The sequence below is a fragment of the Monodon monoceros genome, unplaced genomic scaffold (genome assembly GCF_005190385.1).
Source record: "Monodon monoceros isolate NGI ecotype Baffin Bay Population unplaced genomic scaffold, NGI_Narwhal_1 Super_Scaffold_8, whole genome shotgun sequence".
NCBI lineage: Eukaryota > Metazoa > Chordata > Mammalia > Artiodactyla > Monodontidae > Monodon > Monodon monoceros.
Window position 1 is genome coordinate 32,333,879 of NW_021703785.1, and position 26,067 is coordinate 32,359,945.

General features: G+C 35.8%; 1 protein-coding gene across 3 annotated transcripts in view; it reads left to right on the forward strand.

The window, feature by feature from the left end:
- DIS3 (DIS3 homolog, exosome endoribonuclease and 3'-5' exoribonuclease) overlaps nucleotides 1–25,104 on the forward strand; it is a 28,790-nt gene extending 3,686 nt beyond the window's left edge. For 2 of the 3 annotated variants that reach the window (XM_029210131.1, XM_029210132.1), the window contains 19 exons: nucleotides 158–351; nucleotides 770–843; nucleotides 7,839–8,006; nucleotides 8,757–8,921; nucleotides 10,091–10,204; nucleotides 10,332–10,469; nucleotides 11,046–11,192; nucleotides 11,567–11,683; nucleotides 11,947–12,048; nucleotides 13,001–13,065; nucleotides 13,152–13,236; nucleotides 14,700–14,827; nucleotides 17,341–17,427; nucleotides 19,322–19,478; nucleotides 20,771–20,985; nucleotides 21,094–21,262; nucleotides 21,385–21,543; nucleotides 22,229–22,351; nucleotides 22,997–23,330. In XM_029210131.1, the coding sequence (XP_029065964.1) occupies nucleotides 258–351; nucleotides 770–843; nucleotides 7,839–8,006; nucleotides 8,757–8,921; nucleotides 10,091–10,204; nucleotides 10,332–10,469; nucleotides 11,046–11,192; nucleotides 11,567–11,683; nucleotides 11,947–12,048; nucleotides 13,001–13,065; nucleotides 13,152–13,236; nucleotides 14,700–14,827; nucleotides 17,341–17,427; nucleotides 19,322–19,478; nucleotides 20,771–20,985; nucleotides 21,094–21,262; nucleotides 21,385–21,543; nucleotides 22,229–22,351; nucleotides 22,997–23,080 (2,391 nt within the window). In that variant the 5' untranslated portion in view covers nucleotides 158–257 and the 3' untranslated portion in view covers nucleotides 23,081–23,330. Of the gene's footprint in view, nucleotides 1–157; nucleotides 352–769; nucleotides 844–7,838; nucleotides 8,007–8,756; nucleotides 8,922–10,090; nucleotides 10,205–10,331; nucleotides 10,470–11,045; nucleotides 11,193–11,566; nucleotides 11,684–11,946; nucleotides 12,049–13,000; nucleotides 13,066–13,151; nucleotides 13,237–14,699; nucleotides 14,828–17,340; nucleotides 17,428–19,321; nucleotides 19,479–20,770; nucleotides 20,986–21,093; nucleotides 21,263–21,384; nucleotides 21,544–22,228; nucleotides 22,352–22,996 lie in introns of all 3 variants that reach the window. The other variant, XM_029210130.1, reaches the window with a different exon arrangement.
- Nucleotides 25,105–26,067: the final 963 nt, after the last annotated feature.

Sequence of the window (26,067 nt, forward strand, 5' to 3'; positions counted from 1 at the left end):
CTCTGAGGTATAAATGTGAATACATTTAAGAGAAAAAGATGTACCATTGACTTTAAGTTTAGTAATTATTAGGCATTTATGTCCTAAGACTTTTTACATGTGCTTGATTCTGTTGTTTTCCATTTGTTTCTTTTTTTTCCCTTTCTATTACACTTAGAGAAACTTATGTAGAACAATTACAGGGAGAAACTTCTAATGACAGGAATGATAGAGCCATTCGAGTAGCAGCAAAGTGGTACAATGAACATTTGAAGAAAATGTCGGCAGAGAATCAGCTGCGAGTTATCTTCATAACCAATGACAGGAAAAACAAAGAGAAAGCCATAGAAGAAGGGATACCAGCTTTCACTTGTAAGTCTCCATGGAGACCGGACTGTTAGTTCATGTTTGCAAATGCATATAAAAACTATCATCAGGCCCATAATCAGATGTTCATTTGACCATTTGGTATTTTCATAGTCCTATATAACTTAATGTGATATTTTTGTGTTTTTTTTAAATTTCTCAGCATTTCTAAGCTAAGTGAGTTGTGCCACCAGTGGCTATTAATTTCCCTATCAAGACTTGGAATTGGCTTAGCAATGAAAGCTTATAGATATACTTGACCCACTGCCTTTTGGGCGTGACCACTTCAACAGAGGGCTTCCCCCCCACACCAAAAAAAATTGACATATGTACTGTCACAAACAAAAGAAGGGGAAAAAAACATATCTAAGGAGGAAAAAAAACCACATTTGAATTTATCAAGAACAAAAAACTTATTTTTCAGGTGAAGAATATGTAAAAAGCCTAACTGCTAACCCTGAACTCATAGATCGTCTTGCTTGTTTGTCTGAAGAAGGGGTATGTTTGAGTTTGTTTTATTTTGTTTTTGAAAAGTGAAATTATTAATGTATCCACTTCCGGATGTTAGGCTCATAGTTACCAAATTTAAAAATTGGAATATCGGTGGGTAAGCTGGAATTGGAATAGGAGTTGGGTTATAAACAAGAGTGGCTCTAATAGACTTCTTATCAAAATGTCCTAAAGACTTGACATTCTCAAATAGCGCTCTTTACTGATATATCCTCAGCAACCCGAGTAGGGCCTGGCACAAGGTGGCACTATCTGTTTGATTAATAAATGAAGGAATTCATGGCTGGCTTGTGATGAGTAGGTATTTGACAAAGAAGTGGTGGGCACTGCAGAGAGAGCATACAGCTGTAGCATCAATTCCATAGGAGGAGGGAGGGAGTCATAAGAGGTAGAACAGGAAGGCAAGGGGCCAGATAGTGTGGACTTAACAATTTATTCTGTTAGTAATTTTTAAACTGTCTTATAAAGGTCTCCCTAAAAGGCTGCTATGAAGAGAAGTTAGCAGATAGGATTCTGGGCTCCCTACCTTATATTGTCAGGCTAAAAGACATTAAAGGTGGATGAGAGTGTGTCTAGGAGGAACAGAGGAGAAGGACCAGAATTGTTACTTATTTGGGAGACTACTCCAATTTCGATTTGTAAGATGATGCATTGTATCAAGGGCAAGATTAGAGGCAGAGGGATGAGAAAAGGGATCACTGCCATAGTGGACTTGAGAGGGAACCATTAAACTTTGTGAGCTGGTATTTCCTTGTATGTAAAGTGTGCTTAGCAATAATGACTTCATAGTGTTGTTATTAGGGTTGAATGAGGTGATAACAGTTGTGTTAATAAAATTCTTATCTCAGTGCCTGGCAAACAGCTATGGTAAATGTAAATGGTAGATACTATTGATATAAAAATAGGTTTTATGTAATAGAACATTGTACGTACATCCAGTCTTTACAGCATTTTCTCCATCCCTGCTTGTCTTCAACCAGCTACTTTACAAAACTAAATGGAAGTGAGAAAATAAAAGCTGGGCTTGATTTTTAGAATACAGATTTAGGATTATCCTGTCTAATAAGTAGCCACTAGGTGCATGCGGCTGTTTAAATTTAATTCAGGTTAAAACTTCAGTTTCTCAGTTGTACTAGTCAACTTTCAAGCAACCAGGAGCTACTTGTGCCTAGTGACTACCATACTGGAGATCACAAAAAGAACACTCCCTTTATCACATAGTTGTTTTGGTCTAGAAGAAGAAACAAGGAGTAATCCAACATTGGTGATTCACAGTATTTGATTATGCACTGTGGTAGGGTTAGTGTAGGATATGGTGAAATTACAGTTGATTCTATTGTAACACATGTGTGTTCCTCAAAGTCACTGTGCCATGCAAAATTATATAATGAAACCCACAGAGCTTAGGGAAAATGTGGTTAGGGACACACTCAGAAACTTCATGAAGCGGTGAAACCCACAGAGCTTAGGGAGAATGTGGTTAGGGACACACTCAGAAACTTCATGAAGCGGTGAAAAGAGGGTTATCTAAATTTGAACAGAAAGTTGTTACACCAGATGAAGTGCTGTGGCTCGTAAAACACAGTGATCTGAAGTAACTGATAGATGTTTGAGAGTGTGTTTGTGTGTGCGCGTGTGGATTCAGCTTGGTTCAGCTAGGTGCAGTTTTCTGCAATCACCTGGTATTTTTTTTTTTAACATCTTTATTGAAGTATAATTGCTTTACAATGGTGTGTTAGTTTCTGCTTTATAACAAAGTGAATCAGCCATACATATACATATATCCCCATATCTCCTCTCTCTTGCGTCTCCCTCCCACCCTCCCTAGCCCACCCCTCTAGGTGGTCACAGAGCACTGAGCTGATCTCTCTGTGCTCTGCAGCTACTTACCACTATCTGTTTTACATTTGGTAGTGTATATATGCCACTGCTACTCTCTCACTTCATCCCAGTTTACCCTTCCCCCTCCCTGTGTCCTCAAGTCCATTCTCCACATCTGCGTCTTTATTCCTGTCCTGCCCCTAGGTTCTTGATAACCATTTTTTCTTTTTTAGATTGCATATATATGTGTTAGCATACGGTATTTGTTTTTCTTTCTGACTTACTTCACTCTGTATGACAGACTCTAGGTACAACCACCTCACTACAAATAACTCAATTTCGTTTCCTTTTATGCCTGAGTAATATTCCATTGTATATATGTGCCACATCTTCTTTATCCATTCATCTGTCAGTGGACACTTAGGTTGCTTCCATGTCCTGGCTATTGTAAATAGAGCTGCAGTGAACATTGTGGTACATGACTCTTTTTGAATTATGGTTTTCTCAAGGCACATGCCCAGTAGTGGGATTGCTGGGTCATATGGTAGTTCTATGTTTAGTTTTTTAAGGAACCTCCATACTGTTCTCCATAGTGGCTGTATCAATTTACATTCCCACCAACAGTGCAAGAGAGTTCCCTTTTCTCCACACCCTCTCCAGCATTTATTGCTTGTAGATTTTTTGATGATGGCCATTCTGACCGGTGTGAGGTGATACCTCATTGTAGTCTTGATTTGCATTTCTCTAATAATTACTGGTGTTGAGCATTCTTTCATGTGTTCATTGGCAATCTGTACATCTTCTTTGGAGAAGTGTCTTTTTAGGTCTTCTGCCCATGTTTGGATTGCATTGTTTGTTTTTTTGATATTGAGCTCTTGAGCTGCTTGTAAATTTTGGAGATTAATCCTTTGTCACTTGCTTCATTTGCAAATATTTTCTCTCATTCTGAGGGTTGTCTTTTCGTCGTCTTTATGGTTTCCTTTGCTGTGCAAAAGCTTTTAAGTTTAGTTAGGTCCCATTTGTTTACTTTTCTTTTTATTTCCATTTCTCTAGGAGGTGGGTCAAAAAGGATCTTGCTGTGATTTATGTCATAGAGTGTTCTGCTTATGTTTTTTTCTAAGACTTTGATAGTGTCTGGCCTTACATTTAGGTCTTTAATCCATTTTGAGGTTATTTTTGTGTATGGTGTTAGGGAGTGTTCTAATTTCATTCTTTTACATGTAGCTGTCCAGTTTTTCCAACATCACTTATTGTAGAGGCTGTCTTTTCTCCATAGTATATTCTTGCCTCCTAAATCAAAAATAAGGTGACCACGGGCTTCCCTGGTGGCGCAGTGGTTGAGAGTCCGCCTGCCGATGCAGGGGACACGGGTTTGTGCCCCAGTCCAGGAAGATCCCACATGCCACAGAGCGGCTAGGCCCGTGAGCCATGGCCGCTGAGGCTGCGCGTCCGGAGCCTGTGCTCCAAACGGGAGAGGCCACAACAGTGAGAGGCCCGTGTACCACAAAAAAAATAAAAATAAAAAAAATAAGGTGACCACATGTGCATGGGTTTATCTCTGGGCTTTCTATCCAGTTCCACTGATCTATATTTCTGGTTTTGTTCCAGTACCATACTGTCTTGATTACTGTAGCTTTGTAGTATAGTCTGAAGTCAGGGAGCCTGATTCCTCCAGCTCCGTTTTTCTTTCTCAAGATTGCTTTGGCTTTTGGTGGTCTTTTGTGTTTCTATACAAATTGTGAAATTTTTTGTTCTAGTTCTGTGAAAAATGCCATTGGTAGTTTTATAGGGATTGCATTGAATCTGTAGATTGCTTTGGGTAGTATAGTCACTTTCACAATGTTGATTCTTCCAATCCAAGAACATGGTGTATCTCTCCATCTATTTGTATCATCTTTAATTTCTTTCATCAGTGTGCTATAGTTTTCTGCATACAGGTCTTTGTCTCCTTAGGTAGGTTTATTCCTAGGTATTTTATTCTTTTTGTTGCAGTGGTAAAAGGGAGTGTTTCCTTAATTTCTCTTTCAGATTTTTCATCATTAGTGTATAGGAATGCAAGAGATTTCTGTGCATTAATTTTGTATCCTGCTACTTTACCAAATTCATTGATTAGCTCTAGTAGTTTTCTGGTAGCATCTTTAGGATTCTCTATGTATATTATCACGTCATCTGCAAATAGTGAATCCTTGCATTCCTGGGGTAAACCCCACTTGATCATGGTGTATGATCCTTTTAATATGTTGTTGGATTCTGTTTGCTAGTATTTTGTTGAGGATTATTGCATCTATGTTCACCAGTGATATTGGCCTGTAGTTTTCTTTCTTTGTGACATCTTTGTCTGATTTTGGTATCAGGGTGATGGTGGCTTCATAGAATGAGTTTGGGAGTGTTCCTCCCTCTGCTATATTTTGGAAGAGTTTGAGAAGGATAGGCGTTAGCTCTTCTCTAAATGTTTGATAGAGTTTGCCTGTGAAGCCATCTGGTCCTGGGTTTTGTTCGTTGGAAGGTTTTTAATCACAGGCTCAATTTCAGTGCTTGTGATTGGTCTGTTTGTGTTTTCTATTTCCTGGTCAGTCTTGGAAGGTTGTGCTTTTCTAAGAATTTGTCCATTTCTTCCAGGTTGTGTACTTTATTGGCATATAGTTACTTGTTGTAATCTCTCATGATCCTTTGTATTTCTGCAGTGTCAGTTGTTGCTTCTCCTTTTTCATTTCTAATTCTATTGAGTTGAGTCTTCTCCCTGTTTTTCTTGATGAGTCTGGCTAATGGTTTATCAATTTTGTTTATCTTCTTAAAGAACCAGCTTTTAGTTTTATTGATCTTTGCTACTGTTTCCTTCATTTCTTTTTCATTTATTTCTGATCTGATCTTTATGATTTCTTTACTTCTGCTAACTTTGGGTTGTTTTTGCTCCTTTCCTCTAATTCCTTTAGGTGTAAGGTTAGGTTTTTTATTTGTGATTTTTCTTGTTTCTTGAGGTAGGATTGTATTGCTATAAACTTCCGTCTTAGAATTGCTTTTGCTGCATCCCAAAGGTTTTGGGTTGTCGTGTTTTCATTGTCATTTGTTTCTAGGTATTTTTGATTTCCTCTTTGATTTCTTCAGTGATCTCTTGGTTATTTAGTAGCATATTGTTTAGCCTCCATGTGTTTGTAGTTTTGACAGGTTTTTTCCTGTAATTGATATCTAGTCTCATAGTGTTGTTGTCGGAAAAGATACTTGATACGATTTCAATTTTCTTAAGTTTACCAAGGCTCGAGTTGTGACCCAAGATATGATCTGTCCTGGAGAATGATCCATGAACATTTCAGAAGAAAGTGTATTTTGTTGTTTTTGGATGGAATGTCCTATAAATATCAATTAAGTCCATGTTGTTTAATGTATCATTTAAAGCTTCTGTTTCCTTATTTATTTTCATTTTGGAAGATCTGTCCACTGGTGAAAGTGGGGTGTTAAAGTCACCTACTATGGTTGTGTTACTGTCGATTTCCTCTTTTATGGCTGTTATCATTTGCCTCATGTATTGAGGTGCTCCTATGTTGTCACCTGGTATTTTTTAATATATCAATTGCATTGGAACACATTTGTGTTTTCAAAACAAATATTATAGGAGAACTGACTGAACTTAGCAAGGGCATCTAACCCCGATTTGGGATGTCAAGGCTTCCTGATAGAAGTAATGTCTAAGCTGAGCTAAGAGGGATGTTAACAAAGCAAATTGCTTTGAAACAGAGACATTTTAGCTACTTTATGTAAGAGAGTTAACCATGTATTAACTAGGGGAAGAGCATTTCATGCAGAAGGAACAGTAAGTTCAAAATCTCTGAGGTTAGAATAAGTTGGCAAGATCAAGAAATAGCTAAAAGTGTGGCTGGATGGGAGTGAGCAAGGGAGAAAATGTTAGGGATGAAGTCAGAAACATAGGTAGAGACCAGATCATTTAGGGTGTAGTGAGTCATGGAAAAAAAACTGGATTTTAGCCCATGAGTGCTAGACAGCTGTTGAGCAGGAGAGTAGTAATATCCATTTTGGCTGCTCTAAGGAGAATAGATTAGAAGCAAGGTCCTCCAGTTAGGGGGATATTTTAGTACCCCTGGGAGACAAGACAGAAAATTGGATCACGGTAGCAGCAGTTAAGGTGGTGAGAAGTAGATCAGATATTGGGTATATTTCGTTGATACAAATATTTTGTTGATTTTAGGACTTGGTGATAGATTGGGGCTATGAGGAAATAATTAGTTAATCAGTTAATTAATGTATTTTAATAGACCATATCATTAATTTATTTAATGGATCATAGTATTTAATAGGTCCATATTTTTTAAAAATAGGTTATATTAGTTTATATGATGGTGAGGATGTTATAGTAGAGAGGGGGGAAATTTGATTCCAGAGAGAGAAGGTAATTATAGGACAAAGTTGTTGAATAGAGGAGAGGAGATGCTCACATAGGTGAGCAGATTCAGTGGTAGGGAGGTGAAGTAGGTCTCGAGTGACTGCTTCTGATTCTCAGTGTGGAGACTGAGGTCCTTCATCTGAGAGTGAGGAAGGAAGACAAGGAACTTGGAGAGTTAAGCAGAAAAAAAGAAGGTGTAAAGTGATCTCCTCAGAAGGTAGGGAATTTAGGAAATGAAGAAAACTAAAGGAGCCAAGCAGTCAGGATTGTGGATGTTGAGGTCTTAGAGAATCCTGGAAGGTGTTGTGGTGGATCTACAGTAGACGCCAGCCTACCTCTATCTAACATCCTTAGCTGTTTAAAATAATGCAAATAAAAATAGCTTTTCTTGTGCTTTCAGGAACCACAGTCTTTTCATGCAGTTGAGGCTTTCCATTACCCTTTACATACCTACCCGCTCACTTGATCACCTAACTACACACCTTCATTCCAGGAGGCCTGGGTAGGGGTAAGGGGGTACACAGAGTTTCTTAGTGTTCTGCATCTGTAGCTGACACCTAAATATAATGAAATGGAAATGTTTGTGTATTTCTAAGAATAGAAAGCTTCTTTTTCTTCCTGTGCTATGTTCATTCAAATTCATACAGTGGTATATACCATAATGTGGATGGTTGTTTTAAAAAATACCTGATGGTGTTAATAGTTGTATATGGAGCATACAAAAGACTCACTACTAACTATATCTCTTGGTTTGTTTATTTCACAGAATGAAATAGATAGTGGAAAAATAATATTTTCAGAGCATCTTCCATTAAGTAAGCTACAACAAGGCATAAAATCTGGTGCATACCTTCAAGGGACATTTAGAGCCAGCAGGGAAAATTACTTAGAAGCTACAGTATGGGTTCATGGTGACACTGAAGACAATAAAGAGGCAAGTGTGTACATAAATTCCTTTTACACTAAAATGTTTTCTGTTTTTTTTTTCACAAGTGTTTAACATTTTTGTACAAGAAGTTAAGTTTGCTTTATCCTCCCAATTTATCAGCTTGAAGAAAGTTATGTGAAAGGTCATAGATACTAGTAGAATTAATCACTTTTTCAGAAAACTGCTTATTGAGGAAAAGAACTATTAACCCACTTTTAAGAGAATAAAAATCTAATCAATAAAAAACCCCACTATGGTACCTCTATTTTCTGTATTATGATCTATTGTGGGAAATACTATTTACATAATGTGTAATTGCTCTGGAGAGCTTCACACACTTTAAAGCAAATAGCAGTTGTTTTGGGGTGCTCACTATTGGACAGGTACTCATCTCATTGCTTTGAACGCTGCATTTCATATATTTTCAACTCTGCCTGTAAGAGTAGGTACTCTCTTTTTTGTTTTACCAATCAGGACCCTGAGATTTAGAGAGATTAAGAAATTGTGGTACTAATGTAAGAGTTATGGTAGAGCCATGAACACAACCCATATTTTCTGAGCATGTTTTTTCTATTTGCTATTGAGAAATTAAGAGGGCAGAGTAAAGGGCCCCACTATAAAGGAAGAAAATATATAAAGGAGGGGAAATAGAAACATAGAGACATCAGAATATATCTAAACTTCTGTAGGCAACCTTTCCATTATTATATTGCCTTTGAAAATATCTGGGCACGTGTCATTTGCTGTTTTACACAGATAATCTTACAAGGACTTAAAAATTTAAACCGAGCTATTCATGAAGATATTGTGGCTGTGGAGCTTCTTCCAAAGAATCAGTGGGTAGCACCATCTTCTGTGGTTTTACTTGACGAAGGTCAAAATGAAGATGATATGGAGAAAGAAGAGGAGAGAGAATGCACTGTATGAAACCAAGAAAGTTTTATTTTTTTGTCTGTGCAGCTTTGAATAAGTTGTTAATGTATTGTCTTTGGAAAAAATTAAACAAGTTTCATTGCTTTCAGATTTATTTTATTAATATTTATTTTATTCGCTGTGTATGATGAATAAAATTATAGTTCTGTCAGTTTAATAATATATGTCATACACATAGTTGATTTCTTTTCCTCTAAGTAGTCTGCTTTTAAATTAATGTCTTCTTTTGCTCAAATAAAACAAAGGTTTAAATACAAAAAGACTTGAGTATGAAACTTGAATTCTGACATTCAGGTGTACGGTCTGGCTGAATTAGTGAGGTTTAAGTAAATAAAAATTTTAAATTTTCTGAAGTGCCTTTAGGTAATGTTAAAGTTCCCTCAGCATAAGAGATGTACTTCTGGGCCCTTACAAATGGGTCTGTTTAATAGTTCCTTCTCTATTACCATATTTATTATGAAGAGAGTGCTTTCAGTTGTTTCTTTTGACCTAAAGTCTACCTGATATGACCTATTTATTTTCCCATTTTAGAATTACAAGAATAATACAATTAGTTGGAATTCACACAACATTAGTAGTAGTTCTCTTTATATGAATTATATTCACTACTCTGGAGTCTTACTATAACATTATCTTTGCAGAGTCTAGGCCATAGGAGAGTGTTAGAGGTGAAATACCATAAGGTTCTTCTGCTATTTCTAATAAAAACTATTATTTGTTTGGGTTTATATTTTGGATAAGGACGAACCTTTAAAGATACATCTCTTTTTTTAATGAATTAATGAATGCCACTCAGCTAATTATTGAAAACTAGTACTAAAATCCTAGTCTTTTAATTACCAGACCTGTGCATGTGTGTGTGTGTGTGCACACACATGTGTGCAAGTCAGTAAATCTTCATATTAAAACTGCAGAGTCCAGTTCTGACATATTTATTCAGTTACTTTTGTTTTTTTGTAGTGCTTTACTATGGAACTGTTTTTGTAGTTTTGTTTGGCATGCTCTTGCCTAGAATTTTGAAGCATCAAAATTCCATAGTTTTATGTCATAATTTACTGCCTGAGAAAGTACCTGTATTCTAATTTTGAAGGGAAATTGTCTCATTATCCTTACAGGAAAGATAACTGAAGATTTTTACTTTTATTTTTACATCTCAGCTTAAGACTGCTGTAAGTGAAAAAATGTTAAAGCCTACAGGTAGAGTTGTTGGAATAATAAGAAGGAACTGGAGACCATATTGTGGCATGCTTTCCAAGTCTGATATTAAAGAGGTGAGTAAAGAGCATGTTGCTATGTAATAGAAAATGAAATACATTGAATAGAACTTACAGCCCTCACCTTGCCCCCATCCCCAGCCTTTTTTGTATGTGTAAAATCTTTTTTCCTAATTTTCTCTAGTCAAGAAGACATCTCTTTACTCCTGCTGATAAGAGAATCCCTAGAATTCGGATAGAAACCAGACAGGCCTCTACATTAGAAGGGCAGAGAATTATTGTTGCTGTTGATGGTTGGCCGAGAAATTCCAGATATCCAAATGTAAGCTTGAATTAATCATTTTATTTTAGAATATTAAAACTTTGGGAATAAAGTTGCTTCTTTTACTGAAAATAGAATCTGCTTTTGTATAAAATACATACTGAGATCTAGAAGTATTTCACAGTTACCTGGTAAGTGTACGTCCAAGCTGAAAATTAATTTTAGGAAATTCCAATGTGAATCATTTGGTGACTTTTACTCAGACTTCCTAACAAATAACTTTTGATGACAGCTACTACAAAAACAGCATTTGAGACCTAAGTAGATTGTAAATAAACAAATTTGGAAGATAGGATATTTGAAGCACATTTTAAACTTGAAAAATAATAGGAAATAAACAGACACCTTTTTATATGAGAACCAGGCCCTTGGGAAGTCTCCCCCATAAATCACTTGAGAAGTCTTTGTCATTTTTAGCTTTAATTTACCTAGTTGTCATTTTTAAGAAGTGTGGAGAACATTTAGAAATACTAAAGTGATATGTAAATGTTCAGGGATTTAATGTGATAGTAAAATATAAATTGCCAAACAAAAAGCTGTAAAATACACCTTTCTAATAATATCTTTTGGTTTTAGGGGCACTTTGTAAAAAATTTAGGTGAAGTCGGAGACAAAGAGACTGAAACGGAAGTTTTGTTACTTGAGCACGATGTTCCCCATCAGCCTTTCTCACAGGCTGTTCTTAGCCTTCTACCAAAGATGCCCTGGAGCATCACTGAGAAGGTATGTTGAAAAGAATTCTTAGTGAATCACTGTATCTGAGCTACTAATTTTTCTGATTTCTGTATGTGTTTTTTTAAAATATGTAGAAACCGTAGTTCCCTCCTCCCCTGCATTGAGTTTGGTACAGAACTCTTAGGTATCATGGAAATCATTTGCTTTACTGAAAGACAGACTTTTCTAGGGGACAGACATTAGCTTATGTCAAATTTTCCTAAGATGAAGAGTTCACAAGTTATAAATCATAATGTGCAGTTATAACTAAGAAATAAAGCTGTTTTTTTTAATTTATAGATATTGTTGATTGCATAAGACCTTGTGTTACATCTGTACCACCAAAATAGTTTTTTCTTTCTTAATAATGTGGCATCTTCTAGGACATGAAAAACAGAGAAGACCTGAGACATCTGTGTGTTTGTAGTGTGGACCCCCCAGGATGTACTGATATAGATGATGCTCTCCATTGTAGAGAACTTGAAAATGGAAATTTGGAGGTATTCATAATTATAATGACGTTCTATCTAAATATAGTTCTGGTCTTGAGTTAATTTTCTTTTGACCCATTGTAGAATTTGTTTGTGAGTTATTTATGTCAAGTAGAGTCAGTTGTAGCTGCAGAGACTAATGGGCATGTAAAAAATTGCAATGGTAACTGTGACTAAGGTCCTTTTTCCTTTTGGCCGTATTTCTTCTCATTAGAACTCCATTAGTACATTTACCCAATTAAGCATGTTGACATCCTTTTTATCTTTTTAAGGTTGGTGTTCATATTGCCGATGTTAGCTATTTTATTAGACCAGGAAATGCATTGGATCAGGAATCAGCTAGAAGGGGAACAACTGTGTATCTTTGTGAAAAGGTAAATATGTTAAATTTAAGAGTGGAATTTTGATACATCATTTCCATCATCTGTTTTATTCTTAATAATAAAACCATCTGAGGTATTTCCTGAGAAGAGGACAGCCACAGTATATAGTGAAATATGAATTACTACTTTGTTAATTGTGCAGTTTGTCAAAATCATGGGCACTTTTGGATTCTTGAACAGTCTGGAATAGTACATGAATTAGCTAAAAGGCATACATAGAATAAGATGGCCTTAAATCAGTGAAAATATTGCAATGTGTTTTGTTATTGAGTGACCCAAATAACAAGTAGATGTAGTTGATATAAATTGTTGCGTAGCATTTAACTTATTATTGGTGGGTAATTAATATATTTTCTCTTTCTTATATATAGTTAAGTCGAGTCTGTACTGTCACAATTTACCATTTATTCTTCATTAAGTATGCTCCCATAAACTTACAGAGAAAAATTGTGAAAGTAGAAGGGAAAGTTAAGCTTAGTCTGTGGTAAATTCATTGTCAAAGTTCTTCTGTGTAGCTTTTTTCCATAAAAATTTAGTTTTTCTCTTTTTTTAGAATGTTGAAAACACCATGTAGTTTATGTGAAGTATTGGAGGAAGGTCCAGTCGTAGAGCTATTAGGGCCTGTGTCTGTTATCTGGTACAAACGTATTGTACAGACCAGAGATTTCAAAGTTTCAGAGCACAGCTAGGTGGGTAGTGTAGAGAACTTAAACTTAGACTGACTGACATGAAATCCAGTTTTCTTTCATTGCTTCACTCTTGTAAAAATTGTGTGTAACTACTTTTCTAGAAATAGACTTTTTATTTCACATTTTCTCACTTCTTTTCACAAAGGCCTTTTTTTTCCTCTTTTAAGTTCAATGCTATTGATATTTGAGAGTAGAACCTCGAAAAACGTGTGGAGACAGCTCAGTAATCCACAACTCTATTTTATTTGTTCCAGAGGATTGACATGGTTCCAGAGTTGCTTAGCTCTAACTTATGTTCCCTAAGATCTAACGTTGACAGGTACTTATCACATTTCTTCATAAAAACATAGTATTTACTTCTTTAACTGATTCCCATTAACAGATACCATCTATTTTTCCTCATAGGTTGGCATTTTCATGTATTTGGGAAATGAATCACAATGCAGAAATCTTAAAAACAAGGTTTACCAAAAGTGTCATTAATTCAAAGGTTGGTTTCATGGTTACTACTTCATGTTTAACATCTTTGGTGCTTTTAACAATGTTCTAGATTGTTTTGAAAAATTTAGGCTTATTAATAATAAGAAGAAGTTTTTCCCCAGTGTTGCAGCAAACTCTAGTTGTTTTCAGTTATTTGCTTAATTTTTGCTGTTATTTAGAAATGAGTTTATTCCTGTATTCAGAAACTTACCAAGCCTATATACTTGAGGAGACCGAGTAGGTTTCTTTTAGCCCTAACTCAGGAGCTCCAGTGTTTGAAGTTGTCCCAGTTTATAACTGGTTAGTATTTTAAAAGATGGCATGTACACCGTCTCCTTGTTCCTCACATTTTCTCACTGAAATAATGTGATAAATCATGGTTGAATTCCAGTAGGACTAGCCTGAGCTCCATGTTCACACAGAACGGAGCCAGATTATGTTTCTCATTCTTCTCCTTTTTTTAATACTTTTTCCCAGATTCCCTTGTGTTCTCATTTTGCCCTGAATCTACCTCTGATGTTTGCCAAACCACTTTTCTTCCAATGATCTGTTTTCCAAGTTTACCAGCTTTTTCTCTCCCTTTGACATCATTCTTTTCTAATCAGCTAGTATTTGGAAAGAAAGCAATGTTAAACTGACAGTAACGTGGGAATGATTTAAATTTTCCTAGATTAGTATTTTTAAATAGGATGAGTTTATAATTCTCCTAGACTTGGTCAGTGTAACAAAATTATATGAAAAAAAATTAGTAAACATATAACAGAAAACATTTTTAGATGGGGAACTCTTATCCCCTAATAGATAAGTTGGTTCTCCCAAGAATCTGACCTGGTCTGCATCACCTAACTCTCTTGTACTATTCCTGATTTTTACTCAAAAAGCTGCTTAGAAAAAAAAAAGCTAAAAAATGGTGTTTTACATAAGGAGGAAAATAGGAACAGGGGTACTATTTGTATTGTAATTGGAAATTAATGTTTTCTACTATGATTTTTCCGATTCTTAGGTTAAATACCTAATTTTGGGTATTTAGTAGATTTCCTATAAAACACGATGTCTAGACTATTACAATTTTATTAATTATTTGCTGTGAGTAAGGCAGTATTGGTTCTCCGAAAAGGATTTCACTTTACAGTCATTATCAGAGAATAATCTAACCTTCCTTTTATTTTATTTTAACATTACCTAAGTATTTATACATTAACTGAACTATGAGTAAATAGTTTAAACTATTTACTAACCATTCTACCATTTTATTTTGTTTTAACATAAGTTCGCTTATGTTGTGTAAAGCATCAGATAAGAGTAAATGAACCAGAAATCATAGGTGTGGAGTATAAATATTATAGATAGGAATCTCTTCTTTTGTTATTGATTTTAGGTTTTCTGAAATCATGGATTTTATATAGTGGAAATATGAGAACATAGTAAGCCAGTTTTTATAAGCATTGTATTAACATATGGTTTCTTTTTTAGGCTTCCCTTACATATGCTGAAGCTCAGATGAGAATTGATTCATCAACCATGAATGATAGTATTACTACTAGTCTCCGTGGACTAAATAAACTAGCTAAAATTTTGAAAAAAGGAAGAATTGAAAATGGGTACATTTCAAAAATAGTTATTAAGATTTGTCTTAATTCACCTATCCTGGCATTAAGATAACTTGTGAACTCTTTAAAGTGTTTTATCATGGATGGTGATGAATTATTTAATAGGCTGAATAGGGGCTCTTAAGTAGAAACATTCTGTTTCTTCTAGATACCTTTTTAAATATTAGCAGCTTGATTCTGGACATGATTCTGGTTTGTTCAAGAGTTCTGTTGTGTCAAAGATCTTGATATGTTTGAGTTAAAGATCTTGAAGAAATTCTAGGAAGGCAAGATTGTCTTAAGACTGTTCTATATGGATTGTTCCTGATTTTAATTAGAAATGAGTTTCAAGATTGAACATTGGTTTTCAGATGTTTAAATAAATATAGATGAAGTCCTTCTTGCACTTAGAGTTGGAAGAGATTTTAGAGGTTGTTTAATCCAACACCTTCATTTTTTAAATGATTAAGAGTTACCTAGAAGCAGTCTTCCCAAAGATCTGATTGCTAGCGGCAGGTTTACAACTTTTAGCTGTTATATCATGGCATTTGCCAAACTGCAGAGGAGTTTTAAGGAGTATCCAAGTACCCAAACTTGTTGAAGTAGTTAGAAGAAATTTGATTCTTGAGAAACATCAACTGTCAGAGTAAAGCAGGTTCTTGAGCCTTTCGTATATTGGTCTCTGGGTTCCCGTGCCCATCTAGGGTAGGGTCACAAGTAGTTACTAAAAGTGTTTTTGTTGGGGAGTGCAAACTCTAGATCTGTGCTGTTTTCATAAGATGTGCCTATTTAAATTAAAATTCATTAAAATTAAAATAAAAAGTTCAGTTCCTGAGTCACACTAGCCATATTTCAAGTCCTCAGTAGCCACATTTGGCTAGTGGCTACCATGTTGGACAAGGTGGATTGAGAACATTTCCATCCCTGCAGAAAGTTCCATTGGACAGTGTTGTTCTAGGTATTTATGCTGAGCCAACCCTATCTCTACTCACACTTCAGTTTTCTGGGAATTTTCTCCTGAAACTTGGAACTATATAAGGATAATTTGGATGTAGTAAAACCCAATGAAACTATTGCTGAAGTTTGACCTTAAGATGTAAATAAGAGGAGTATATTCAGATTTCTTTTGTAATACAAAACAACACATTTTTCATCAAGTATTCGTTTATTGAAGGTTTTCAGTATGCCAGGCATCAGAAGAAAGTTTGTTGTAAAAGCAAAGTGAATAAAACAAATTGAAACTGTATTTATTTTGGCAGTTTTAAAGTAAGAGATGTAAATTTGCATCTGTAACAGCTTCCGCTAATTAGGACAGGAAAGATATTTCGTTAACTTGAACACTCTGTACTTCTAGTTTTGTAAGTATTGATAGATAGTCATCTACTGGTAAAACATATCATCGAGTCTTCTCAGTCTTAGGATGAATAGAGAAAGGAATCAGTAAAAAAAAATTGGTGTCTTTCACCTTCTTAAAGGATATGTTGTGTCTTAAATTATATCTATCATATGTCTATGTTAAAGAATAAATGTCATGTTTTAAATGTTCTGTGAAGAAAAAGTGATCAAAATGTGATTAGTATACCTTGCTCTTTAGGTCAAGATGTATAGATTAACACAGATTAATTGTGGTTTAGAACCTTATTGTAAATTATGCATGGAAAGAAAGGAATATTTGTTGGGATTCCCTCTCTAGTATTTCTTCTGTAGTTCTTCTAACAAAGGTGAAGAGTCAAGGGAAAAAAGGACTTGGAATCCCACTTAACTTGCCCCAAATCATCTTTTTCCCTTCTTTGTGATTGTCCAAAGTTACCCAGCCTCATTAAAATTCTTAGTTTTAGGTTGATTTGGAGCTGACCTGATGAAAATAGCATCAAGGTGTGTAGAAACATTATACTTGCCTTGCCTTGTGGGAATTTACTTTTCAAAGGAGAACTTGCCAAATCATTAAATGAACTGTGCATGTAAAGCACTTAGCCTAGTGCACTCTCTGACCCACAGCACTCAGATATTAATAGCCATTAGTGTTTGTGACATTAGTTGTAGTTTGTCTCCTCTCCTTAGTTGAGTGTATGTGGAAGATACTTTCGAACTGGGGATCTTCTGATGTTACTGATCTACCCATGGCAGCTTCCCTTTTGCCTCTCTCCACCATCCCTCACCCTAATACATTGTTTCCTATAGTAAATAAAATACTATTGATTACCTTCTTTATTTATAAAACTGATTACAAACTCTTGTAGCTAAGTAAAAACTCAGTTTCGGTACAGAAGTCATTCAAATCTTGAGAAACACAGGGACTCATTTTGTTGTGTTGCTACTGTCCTCCCTTTTTAAATGCATTTTAGAACTGTAAAATATTAGGCTATCCATGAAAATGGAACATGAAACTTAGCAGATGGTCATAAATCTTTCATAAGAAAAACTGTTATGCACTTGCTCTAATCATTTTCTGTTTTAAAAGAATCACTTCCAGAATTATATCTGTTACTGCTCACATGACTGATTCACCTCTTTATCTTATTTAGGGCTTTGACTCTTTCTTCTCCAGAAGTTCGATTCCACATGGACAGTGAAACTCATGATCCTATAGATCTGCAGACCAAGGAACTTAGGTATGCAATTTTTTTGATGGGTAGTAGATAAGATTTTGATTTTAAGGTAATATCTAGTATATATATTAATAAAACATATTTGTACCCCAAATATCTATTTTTAGTAGGGTTATGATTTCTACAGAGTTTTTTTTACTTACGAAATATAGAGAAAAGTAAATGATTTCACTTTCTAGTCTTTTTTATATAAAACCTATGTATCTTATTTATAAGATAAATATTATAAAAGGAAAACTGCCAGTTTGGTTTGTCTTAATGTGTGGTATATTAGAACTTGACTAGTAATAGCTATGGTAAGTAAAGGAAGATTACCCTCATTAATTTCTTATGTATTTAATAGAGAATGTACTGTGATAGGGTAGAATAGTGGCCAAACACTGGGCTTTGAAGCCAGACTGCCTAGATTTGGATCCCATTTCTGCCAGTGACTCCGGTCAAGTTATTTGACCTCTCTATGACTCGATTTATTTGTCAGTAAAATAGGATTGGTAATGGTACCTACCTCATAGGGTGTTGCGAAGAATAGTCAGAGGTTAGGTATTGTTGTTACAGTTTTATTGATTTGGGCTAAGATTTAGGGAGCAAGGTTGTTTTGGATTAAATCAGAGTTAGGCCTCTTTTCCATGCCTGTTACGTAAGGTGATCTGAAATTAATCATGCATTTACACTTTTCTAGTAGATGACCAAGGATTAAAAATGGGAATATACTCAAGTTTGTTAGTTAGGACCAGTGTGTGCGTTATAGCATTAGAGCTAAAATTTAAAAATAGCTTTGGGTGAATTTCTGTGCAAATAAGTCTAATGTTAATAGGAACAGTGAACCCAATACCAAGGGCTTTTTTGAGGAATATCTTGAATCTAGTTTTGCCAAAGCAGAACATCACCCATTTCTTCTTACCAAGAAGAAAAACCACATTTCTAAGAGATTGTCCCATAGTTTTAAAGGTACAATTAGAGGTCTTCCTAATATTAAAAAAAAAAAAATTAATATATTTTAGGAATCTTGTCAAGAAGTTATAAGATGTTGTTAAAAATGGAAACATGAATGACAGATTAATAATGCATGTTCAGTAACTTGGGAGAAAGAAAGCACTATTAAACAACACAGATCATTTACTAAACTAAATTTTAAGTGGACATAGGCTATGTAGAATGAAAAACAATATCACATTGGTTAAGAGCTTTGAAGTCAGATTATATGAGCTCAGATCCTGTTTCTACTGTTAATTCTAATCTTGAGCAAGAGAATAATGTTACACATCTTTAGTTTTCTCACCTGCAAAACAGGACTAATATCTATGTCCATATATATATATATACATGTGTGTGTATATGTATTGTATATGTGTATGTATACACACACACATATCGCAATGTATATAGCACTTACAGCACAATGCCTGGGCCATAATACGCACCCAAAACAGCTATTTTAAATATCTCTTCGTTTTGGGGTGAAAGTTTATTAGTGAAAGTTTTTATTTTTTTAAAGCCAAAATTGATATGACCTAAATAGCTTTTAATTCTTAGAAAACTTTATTTCTGTGGACTTATAATTGAATAAAAATCTCTTTGTACTCAGTATAAAGAGGTGAAAATGCTTATGATTTAGATTTTATATATTACTAGAGTTACTAAAGCTTCTGTTTTTTATTGCCATTTGTAAAGTCTCTTCTAGCGTGAGATTTACTCATGGAGTAGATGCCTAGTAAGAGATCGTTAGCACAGTAGCTGAGAAATGAAAGGGATACCAAATTCTTAAAAAAACACATGTGCATACACACATGAATGTTTACATAGGAATTTTCATTATCTCTTGGTAGAGAAGGTAACCTGTGAACGATATATAGAAGTCTCATTCTTTTTCCTTATTTAATGATTTTGCCATTGGCAGAGAAACAAATTCCATGGTGGAAGAATTTATGTTACTTGCCAACATCTCTGTTGCAAAAAAAATTCACGAAGAATTTTCTGAGCATGCTCTGCTTCGAAAACATCCTGCCCCTCCTCCATCAAATTACGAAATTCTTGTTAAGGCAGCTAAATCCAAGGTAAGGTCACATAGTTTGAAAAAGCATCTGTATTTGTGTAGTGATCCAGCCATTGCACTGAATAATCTATATTTACATTTCCATAAAAATTTTGTTGTCTCCTGATGCAAAAATATGCCCGTAGTTCTTTTAATTAAAAAAGAAGTCATCTAACTTGGGTGTGGTCATCTCTTCGCACCTTGAAATCATTTGTTTAATAAAATCCTTTAATGTCTTTAAATAAAGAGAGCCCTATACTAAAGCCAGATATTCCAGACTAAGTTATTTATAATATCCTGAACGTATTAAGCTCTTCCATATCTCTGTGCCTTTACACGTTTTTTATGCCTATATTATTTCCTGCCTCCTCCAAACTGTCTACCTTTAGAGACTTAACAGATAGTTTTTTTTTTTCTCTTTATCTTCAACTCACTTAAGCCCTCTTTATGTCACGTCCCTAAGAAAGAAGTCCATTTTTGCATATGTGGAAAAAAGGAAAAACATAGAAAGGGCACCCGTTTTCTCAGCCCGTTATGCTCCCTGCCTCTGGTTAGTAGACTTATTTAGGCATGATTATCCCTACCCTTGGGGTGACTGTGGCTTGGATTTCAGGGTATTATTCTAACAGGATGACGTTGATTTCTGATTTTTCAGACCTTTATGGTGGGCCTGCTCCTATCATATCCATCAGAACAGAATCAGCTTCTCCTCTGCTCCAAGGATTGTACTGTAAATTGGAGAATTTTCTCTTACTGTCCTATTTCTTTCTATGACCTGGGTAGAGGAAGGAAGAAATAAGTATTTTTGCCTCATCTCCCAAAGTAAAACAAGCAGCCAATTGCTGTATCAGCACGTTGAGCTGTAGTAACCAATACAGTTTTATTTTGCCTCTGGTCTTCTACTTTGAATGGAGGGAAACTCTCTGCAGAGAAAATCCAGATATGCTGAAAAATATCCAGATCTACTTTGATTTTTTTCTGCCCCAACAGAGATAAGGCAAGTACAGATTGGACTTTGAGAGATAGCACTACTGCTCCCAATATTCTCTTCCCCTTGAAATTTAAGAATGTTGATACTGTAGTACCTTCAAATGCGTTCAGAAAAATTTAAGGTTTAATGTTGCAAAAAACAACCATTACTTTTTATGACTTTATTTGTAGTTCTCCTAGGTTTAGGATAAAAGATATAAACACTTATTACGTGGTCAAAAAACACCATATTTGTTCAATCTGATTGATTATATTTTGAAGACATGCTGGTACTGATTTTAAAATGTTTAATATGATGTGTTTCCCCCTCTTCTTTATCCACAGAATTTGGAAATTAAAACTGATACAGCCAAGGCTTTGGCTGACTCTTTGGACCGGGCTGATTCACTTACCTTCCCATATCTAAACACCCTGTTAAGAATATTGGCAACTCGCTGCATGATGCAAGCTGTGTACTTCTGCTCTGGAATGGATACTGATTTTCATCACTATGGCTTAGCGTCCCCAATATACACACATTTTACTTCACCCATCCGAAGGTACTTTTTCCTTATGAAATTAGAGATAGAAAACAGTTGATTTCAAATTTTAAAAGGACATTTTAATGCTAACATAGCATGATTCTTATTTCTCCTTCATATATCTAGATACGCAGACATCATCGTTCATCGGTTATTGGCTGTGGCTGTCGGGGCTGACTGCACTTACCCAGAGTTGACAGACAAACACAAGCTTGCAGAATTATGTAAAAATCTCAATTTTCGGCACAAAATGGCACAGTACGCTCAGCGTGCATCTGTGGCTTTTCATACCCAGGTATTTGCCTTCTATCACTAATGTTAGAAATGAAGTTTCGTTCACTTTTAATTGCAGAATTTTTTTTTTTTGTTCAAAATATCTTAAGACAATCCTTGATAAGGTTGTATGCTTTTTTACAGTTATTTTTCAAAAGCAAAGGAATAGTAAGTGAAGAAGCTTATATTCTATTTGTGAGAAAGAATGCTCTTGTGGTGTTAATTCCAAAGTATGGATTAGAAGGTACAGTGTTTTTTGAAGAAAAGGACAAACCAAAGCCACGGCTTACTTACGATGATGAGGTACAGTATTTCTAATGTTTTTATTTTGGCTTTTTTTGGAGGGGGGACAGTTGCAAATGGTACCTGTAAAGGGTAAAATTATTTTTGTACCCTACAGAACTTTATGCTAGCTAAGCTTATTGTTTTACTCACAATTTCTCAGCTCAGTGTATCTTCCCATATACAAAAGTTGTTCTTGATTTCTTTCTTTTATACCATGAAAAGTTTTCCCCTCTAAGGAAAACTTGAATTATGCTTTGTCCCTAGTGGACAAATGGATTAAAGTAAAGGAATAAATGGCTGTTTATAGCTCCAAGAAGGGAATTTTTTCAACCAATTCCAAGTGTCTCTTACCTGACACACTCCCTACTTCCCTAATCTTAGTAGAACTACAGAACAATAAATTCTGCCCACATTACCTTTGTGCTCCTGTATAACACCAACAATTTGCCAATTAAAGGGGTGAGGATCCTACAGTTAATTAATATTAATGAAAGGGGGAGGTTTGCACATAATTAGGTCATATGTATGTGAGTTTGTTAGATTAATGGTTTTTGTTATGTTGAACACCTAGATGCTGAATAAATATTGAAGTTATTTTAGAATTTAAACTTTTAAATTAATATGGAAGATAAATTATAAAGAATTAGAACCAAGCCTCAAGTGTAAGAAAGCAATTAAAAATAGTAAAATGTGTTTTGTTTAGATACCATCACTTAAAATAGAAGATACAGTGTTTCATATATTTGATAAAGTTAAAGTGAAAATCATGTTAGACTCATCTAATCTTCAGCATCAGAAAATCCGAATGTCCCTGGTAGAACCACAGGTAAGACCAAACTTAGTGTCCATGTTGTGGTGGAATAAACAGTATGTATTTTGTGAAAGAGAGTGATATAGTCATAAGTTATTCCTGTTTAAGGATAGAATCCTGTAAGTATTGTGGAAGACAAATATCTGCATAGGAAATCCTATTTTCTCACTGATTTCCTTAGGCCATGGGAACCCAGGCATCTGGGCTTCTTCTGAGGTCCTTGGGGCCAAAAGTGGAGTTCTGAGATCTGCCTAGTTCTTTCTGAAATCTGCACTTTTGAAGATCAAGTTAAAGTGTGTTTCCACCTAAGACATTGGTTCTTAACCTTGGCTCTGCCCCCGACACACCTGAGGCCTCTGATCCTGACAGAGTGGCTCACAGCTAGGATAAATTGAACGTTTTGGTTAAACCCACCCTTCCCAAATGACATGCTTCTACCTGCTGAGATCATGTCTGCCTTTTACATTCTGAACCACTGTTCCTTTGTGTGTGAAATATATACCAACACATACATCCTGCGGAAAATCTGCTCCTTCTTCCCCCTACCACCCCTGCATCTTTTTGAACTTAAAAGCGTCAGTGGGGAAGGGGAAGATGAGAAAGATTTATTCCTTATTTTACGCTTTTACTCACCTATTTTTCCCATTTGCATTACTTTAGATACCAGGAATAAGCGTTCCTACTGATACTTCAAACATGGACATTAGTGAACCAGAGACAAAGAAGAAGAAGCTTCAAAAATAGCTACAGTCAAGAAAAAAAAAAGCTTCAAAGACTGGTTTCCTTAAAAAAAAAAATCTTGAGGGAACACTTGTAAACCTAAGAAGTGTGTGATACAGTTTGTTACTTCTAAGCACATTTTAATAATTTTTAAAATTTGCATTTTTATTGAACTGTTGACTGTGTCCCATCATACTACTTCCTTTCTGGATTGAACAGAACTATTTATGCAGAAAAATTCGACTGAATAACCATCACTTAAATAGTGACAGGATAACAACTTGAGGGATCTGTAAAGATCATTTAAAGGGAGCACTCATCTGCTCACTGAAGAGGAGATGAATTTTGCATAAGTAATTTGATTATCTGCTATTGATAGAAAAAAACTATAATTTTCCTATGGAGAAAATATAACATTTTTAGAAGGAACAGTCTATTCTTTCTGAGTCTTGAAAGCTGTCAGTGTGTGGTACGGCAGTTTTTAGATTTCAAGACAGTGAAGTCAGGAGCTGTCAGGGACTTCAGCATTTAATCTCCTTTGCCACCTTTAATTTACCTGACTTATACTAAGTGTTCCTGTACTGTTAAAAAGCCTCCTGCATTTTATTAGTGGTTCTTGAACAGCTGTGAATGTTTGGGAATTGGGTGTTGAAGGAAGGTGAAGTAGAATATTTTGATCTAACTGGAAAAATAGTTGTTTATTTAATACCAGATAATAAGTGTGATCATCATCCTTGACCTTCAGCTCAAATATCTCCCCGAAAATAAGGCATTAGGGTTCAAAGAAAGAATAGAGATGGCCCTTTAAACATCACATCGTGTTACTTATAAAATAAGGAGGCAATTAATAATGGCTTTTACATTGCATATATATCAGATTATGGAGGAAAGGAGGGGTTGCATGAGGACATTAAAGGGAACAGATTGAAGTACTGCTACTTGGTGTGCCCGTGCCTACTTCCTTGTCAACCACAAAGATTATTAATGATAAAATAGGTGTCTTCAAGAATATTTCGAGATAGAGTTACCTTAAAACATTTTACTTGGCTCATTCAATTTCTGAAGTACCGACACTGTACCAGGTTCCTCACCAGTCAAGTAAACGATCTCTGCCCTGAAGGAGCTTGCAGTACAGTGAGAAGTGACTGGCGAACATATCGGCAGGTGTAGTAAGTGAGAATAGTGCCAATGTGTACATTCAGGCACTTCAGTAATTAAAATGATTGTTCCCATTTCCTGTTACTGAGGAAAACATCCATACATTGAGGCAGAACTTGTTTCATTCGGAGGAGAGCCTTGAGGGGACTAACGCCTAAAGCGGTGGGCAAGCCTTTTCTGTGAAGGCCGGACAAGTCAGGCTGTGCCAGCCGGGTGCTTTCTGTCACAACCATAGCTCTCCACTCACTCCTCTGCTCTTACATAACGAAAGCAGCCACGGACTATAAACAACCGAGCATGGCTACGTTCCAACAAGACCTTGTTTACGGGCAGGGAAATTGAAATAATTTCCTAATTTTCGTGTGTTTAACAAAATACTACTAAATTCAATTTCCATGCTGCACCTCTCCCCCCAGCCATTTAAAAATTCTTTGCTCATGGGCCATAGTTTACCTGCAGTCGAGGAAAAGGAAGGCTTCTGGGTAAAACAAGGCTATGCTGACCTCACATCTGTCTTTCCAGGTTTGTTTTCTTACACCTCTTCTATGAAGAAGGCCTGCTTCAGGCTCTAGTCCCTGTTGAGTAGTTCAAGATGACCAGAAACCTTATTTTCACCCTGAAGCCTCTTCCTTGCTAATCTAAAATGCTTTGAATGCCACTACTTATGCTACGCAGCTGACATGAAATAGTTCATTTAAAAAGCCCTGTTTGAGCTTCCCTGATGACGCAGTGGTTGAGAGTCCGCCTGCCGATGCAGGGCACACGGGTTCGTAACCCGGTCCGGGAAGATCCCACATGCCGCGAAGCCTGCGCGTCCAGAGCCTGTGCTTCGCAACGGGAGAGGCCACAACAGTGAGAGGCCTGCATACCGAAAAAAAAAAAAAAAAAAAGCCCTGTTTGGTAAGGACTATTATCCCCATTTAACCGGTGGGAGATTGATGGTTTATGGCCTATTTGGGGTCATAAGTGACAGAGGAGGATATGAATCCAAGTTACAATTACAACTTTGTTGTTTCTTGAGTTTTGCTATTAAAAAGAACACAGCCAGGGAAGCACCTACCCTTAGGATCTAGAATTCCTCTTATGTACAATTGTTTTAAGCTCCTATTAATTCTAAAGCCTGTGACTAAGGACTCAGCCTCCTAATGCACTAATCTTTAGCAATGGACCTAGTGGCTAATGGCTTTAATGTTTAGTGTACAGAGGGGAGAGGATGAGCCAGGTACGTAGCAAGAAATAAGTCTTGCAGGTTGGCAGGAAGTTTACAAGTTGCAGAAAAGTAAGGAAGGACGTGACACAATGATAGTATGTCTTTATTTCCTAGGGCTACGTATGAATTATTCCCTCCTGAATGAGACAGTTTTTAAAAGGTAATTTGTAAAATATGAGTATACATTCTCCCAAGGTAAAGAATATTTTTCCTCCAAATTATATACCCATTCTACTCCCAACATGAATATGTTTGTTTAATTTTAAAAATTTAGTTACATGTCTGTCCAACCCTAGCTTCATAAGCCTAAAACTCTATGGGAAACCCTCCCCCCCCCAGCCCCCCAGTTTTTCCTGGTTCTCCTGTGTTCTTAACTAACTCCTCTCCATACAAAGGATGTTCCCTACCCTAGGGATGGAGATACATTCTGGGCATCACACATTAACCCCACTAATAATAACACATGAAGATCTACACTTTTTAGACCAGTTATCACTGGAACTAAGAATTTCTACACTGAAATGAACAAACAGCTCAAGCATGAAAAGTGTTGGAAACCTGCTTAACCTCCTTTCTACCTCTTTGATTAAGTTTCCTTTCTAACTCACATTTATTTCTTTCACCAAGGTTATAAATTTGAATT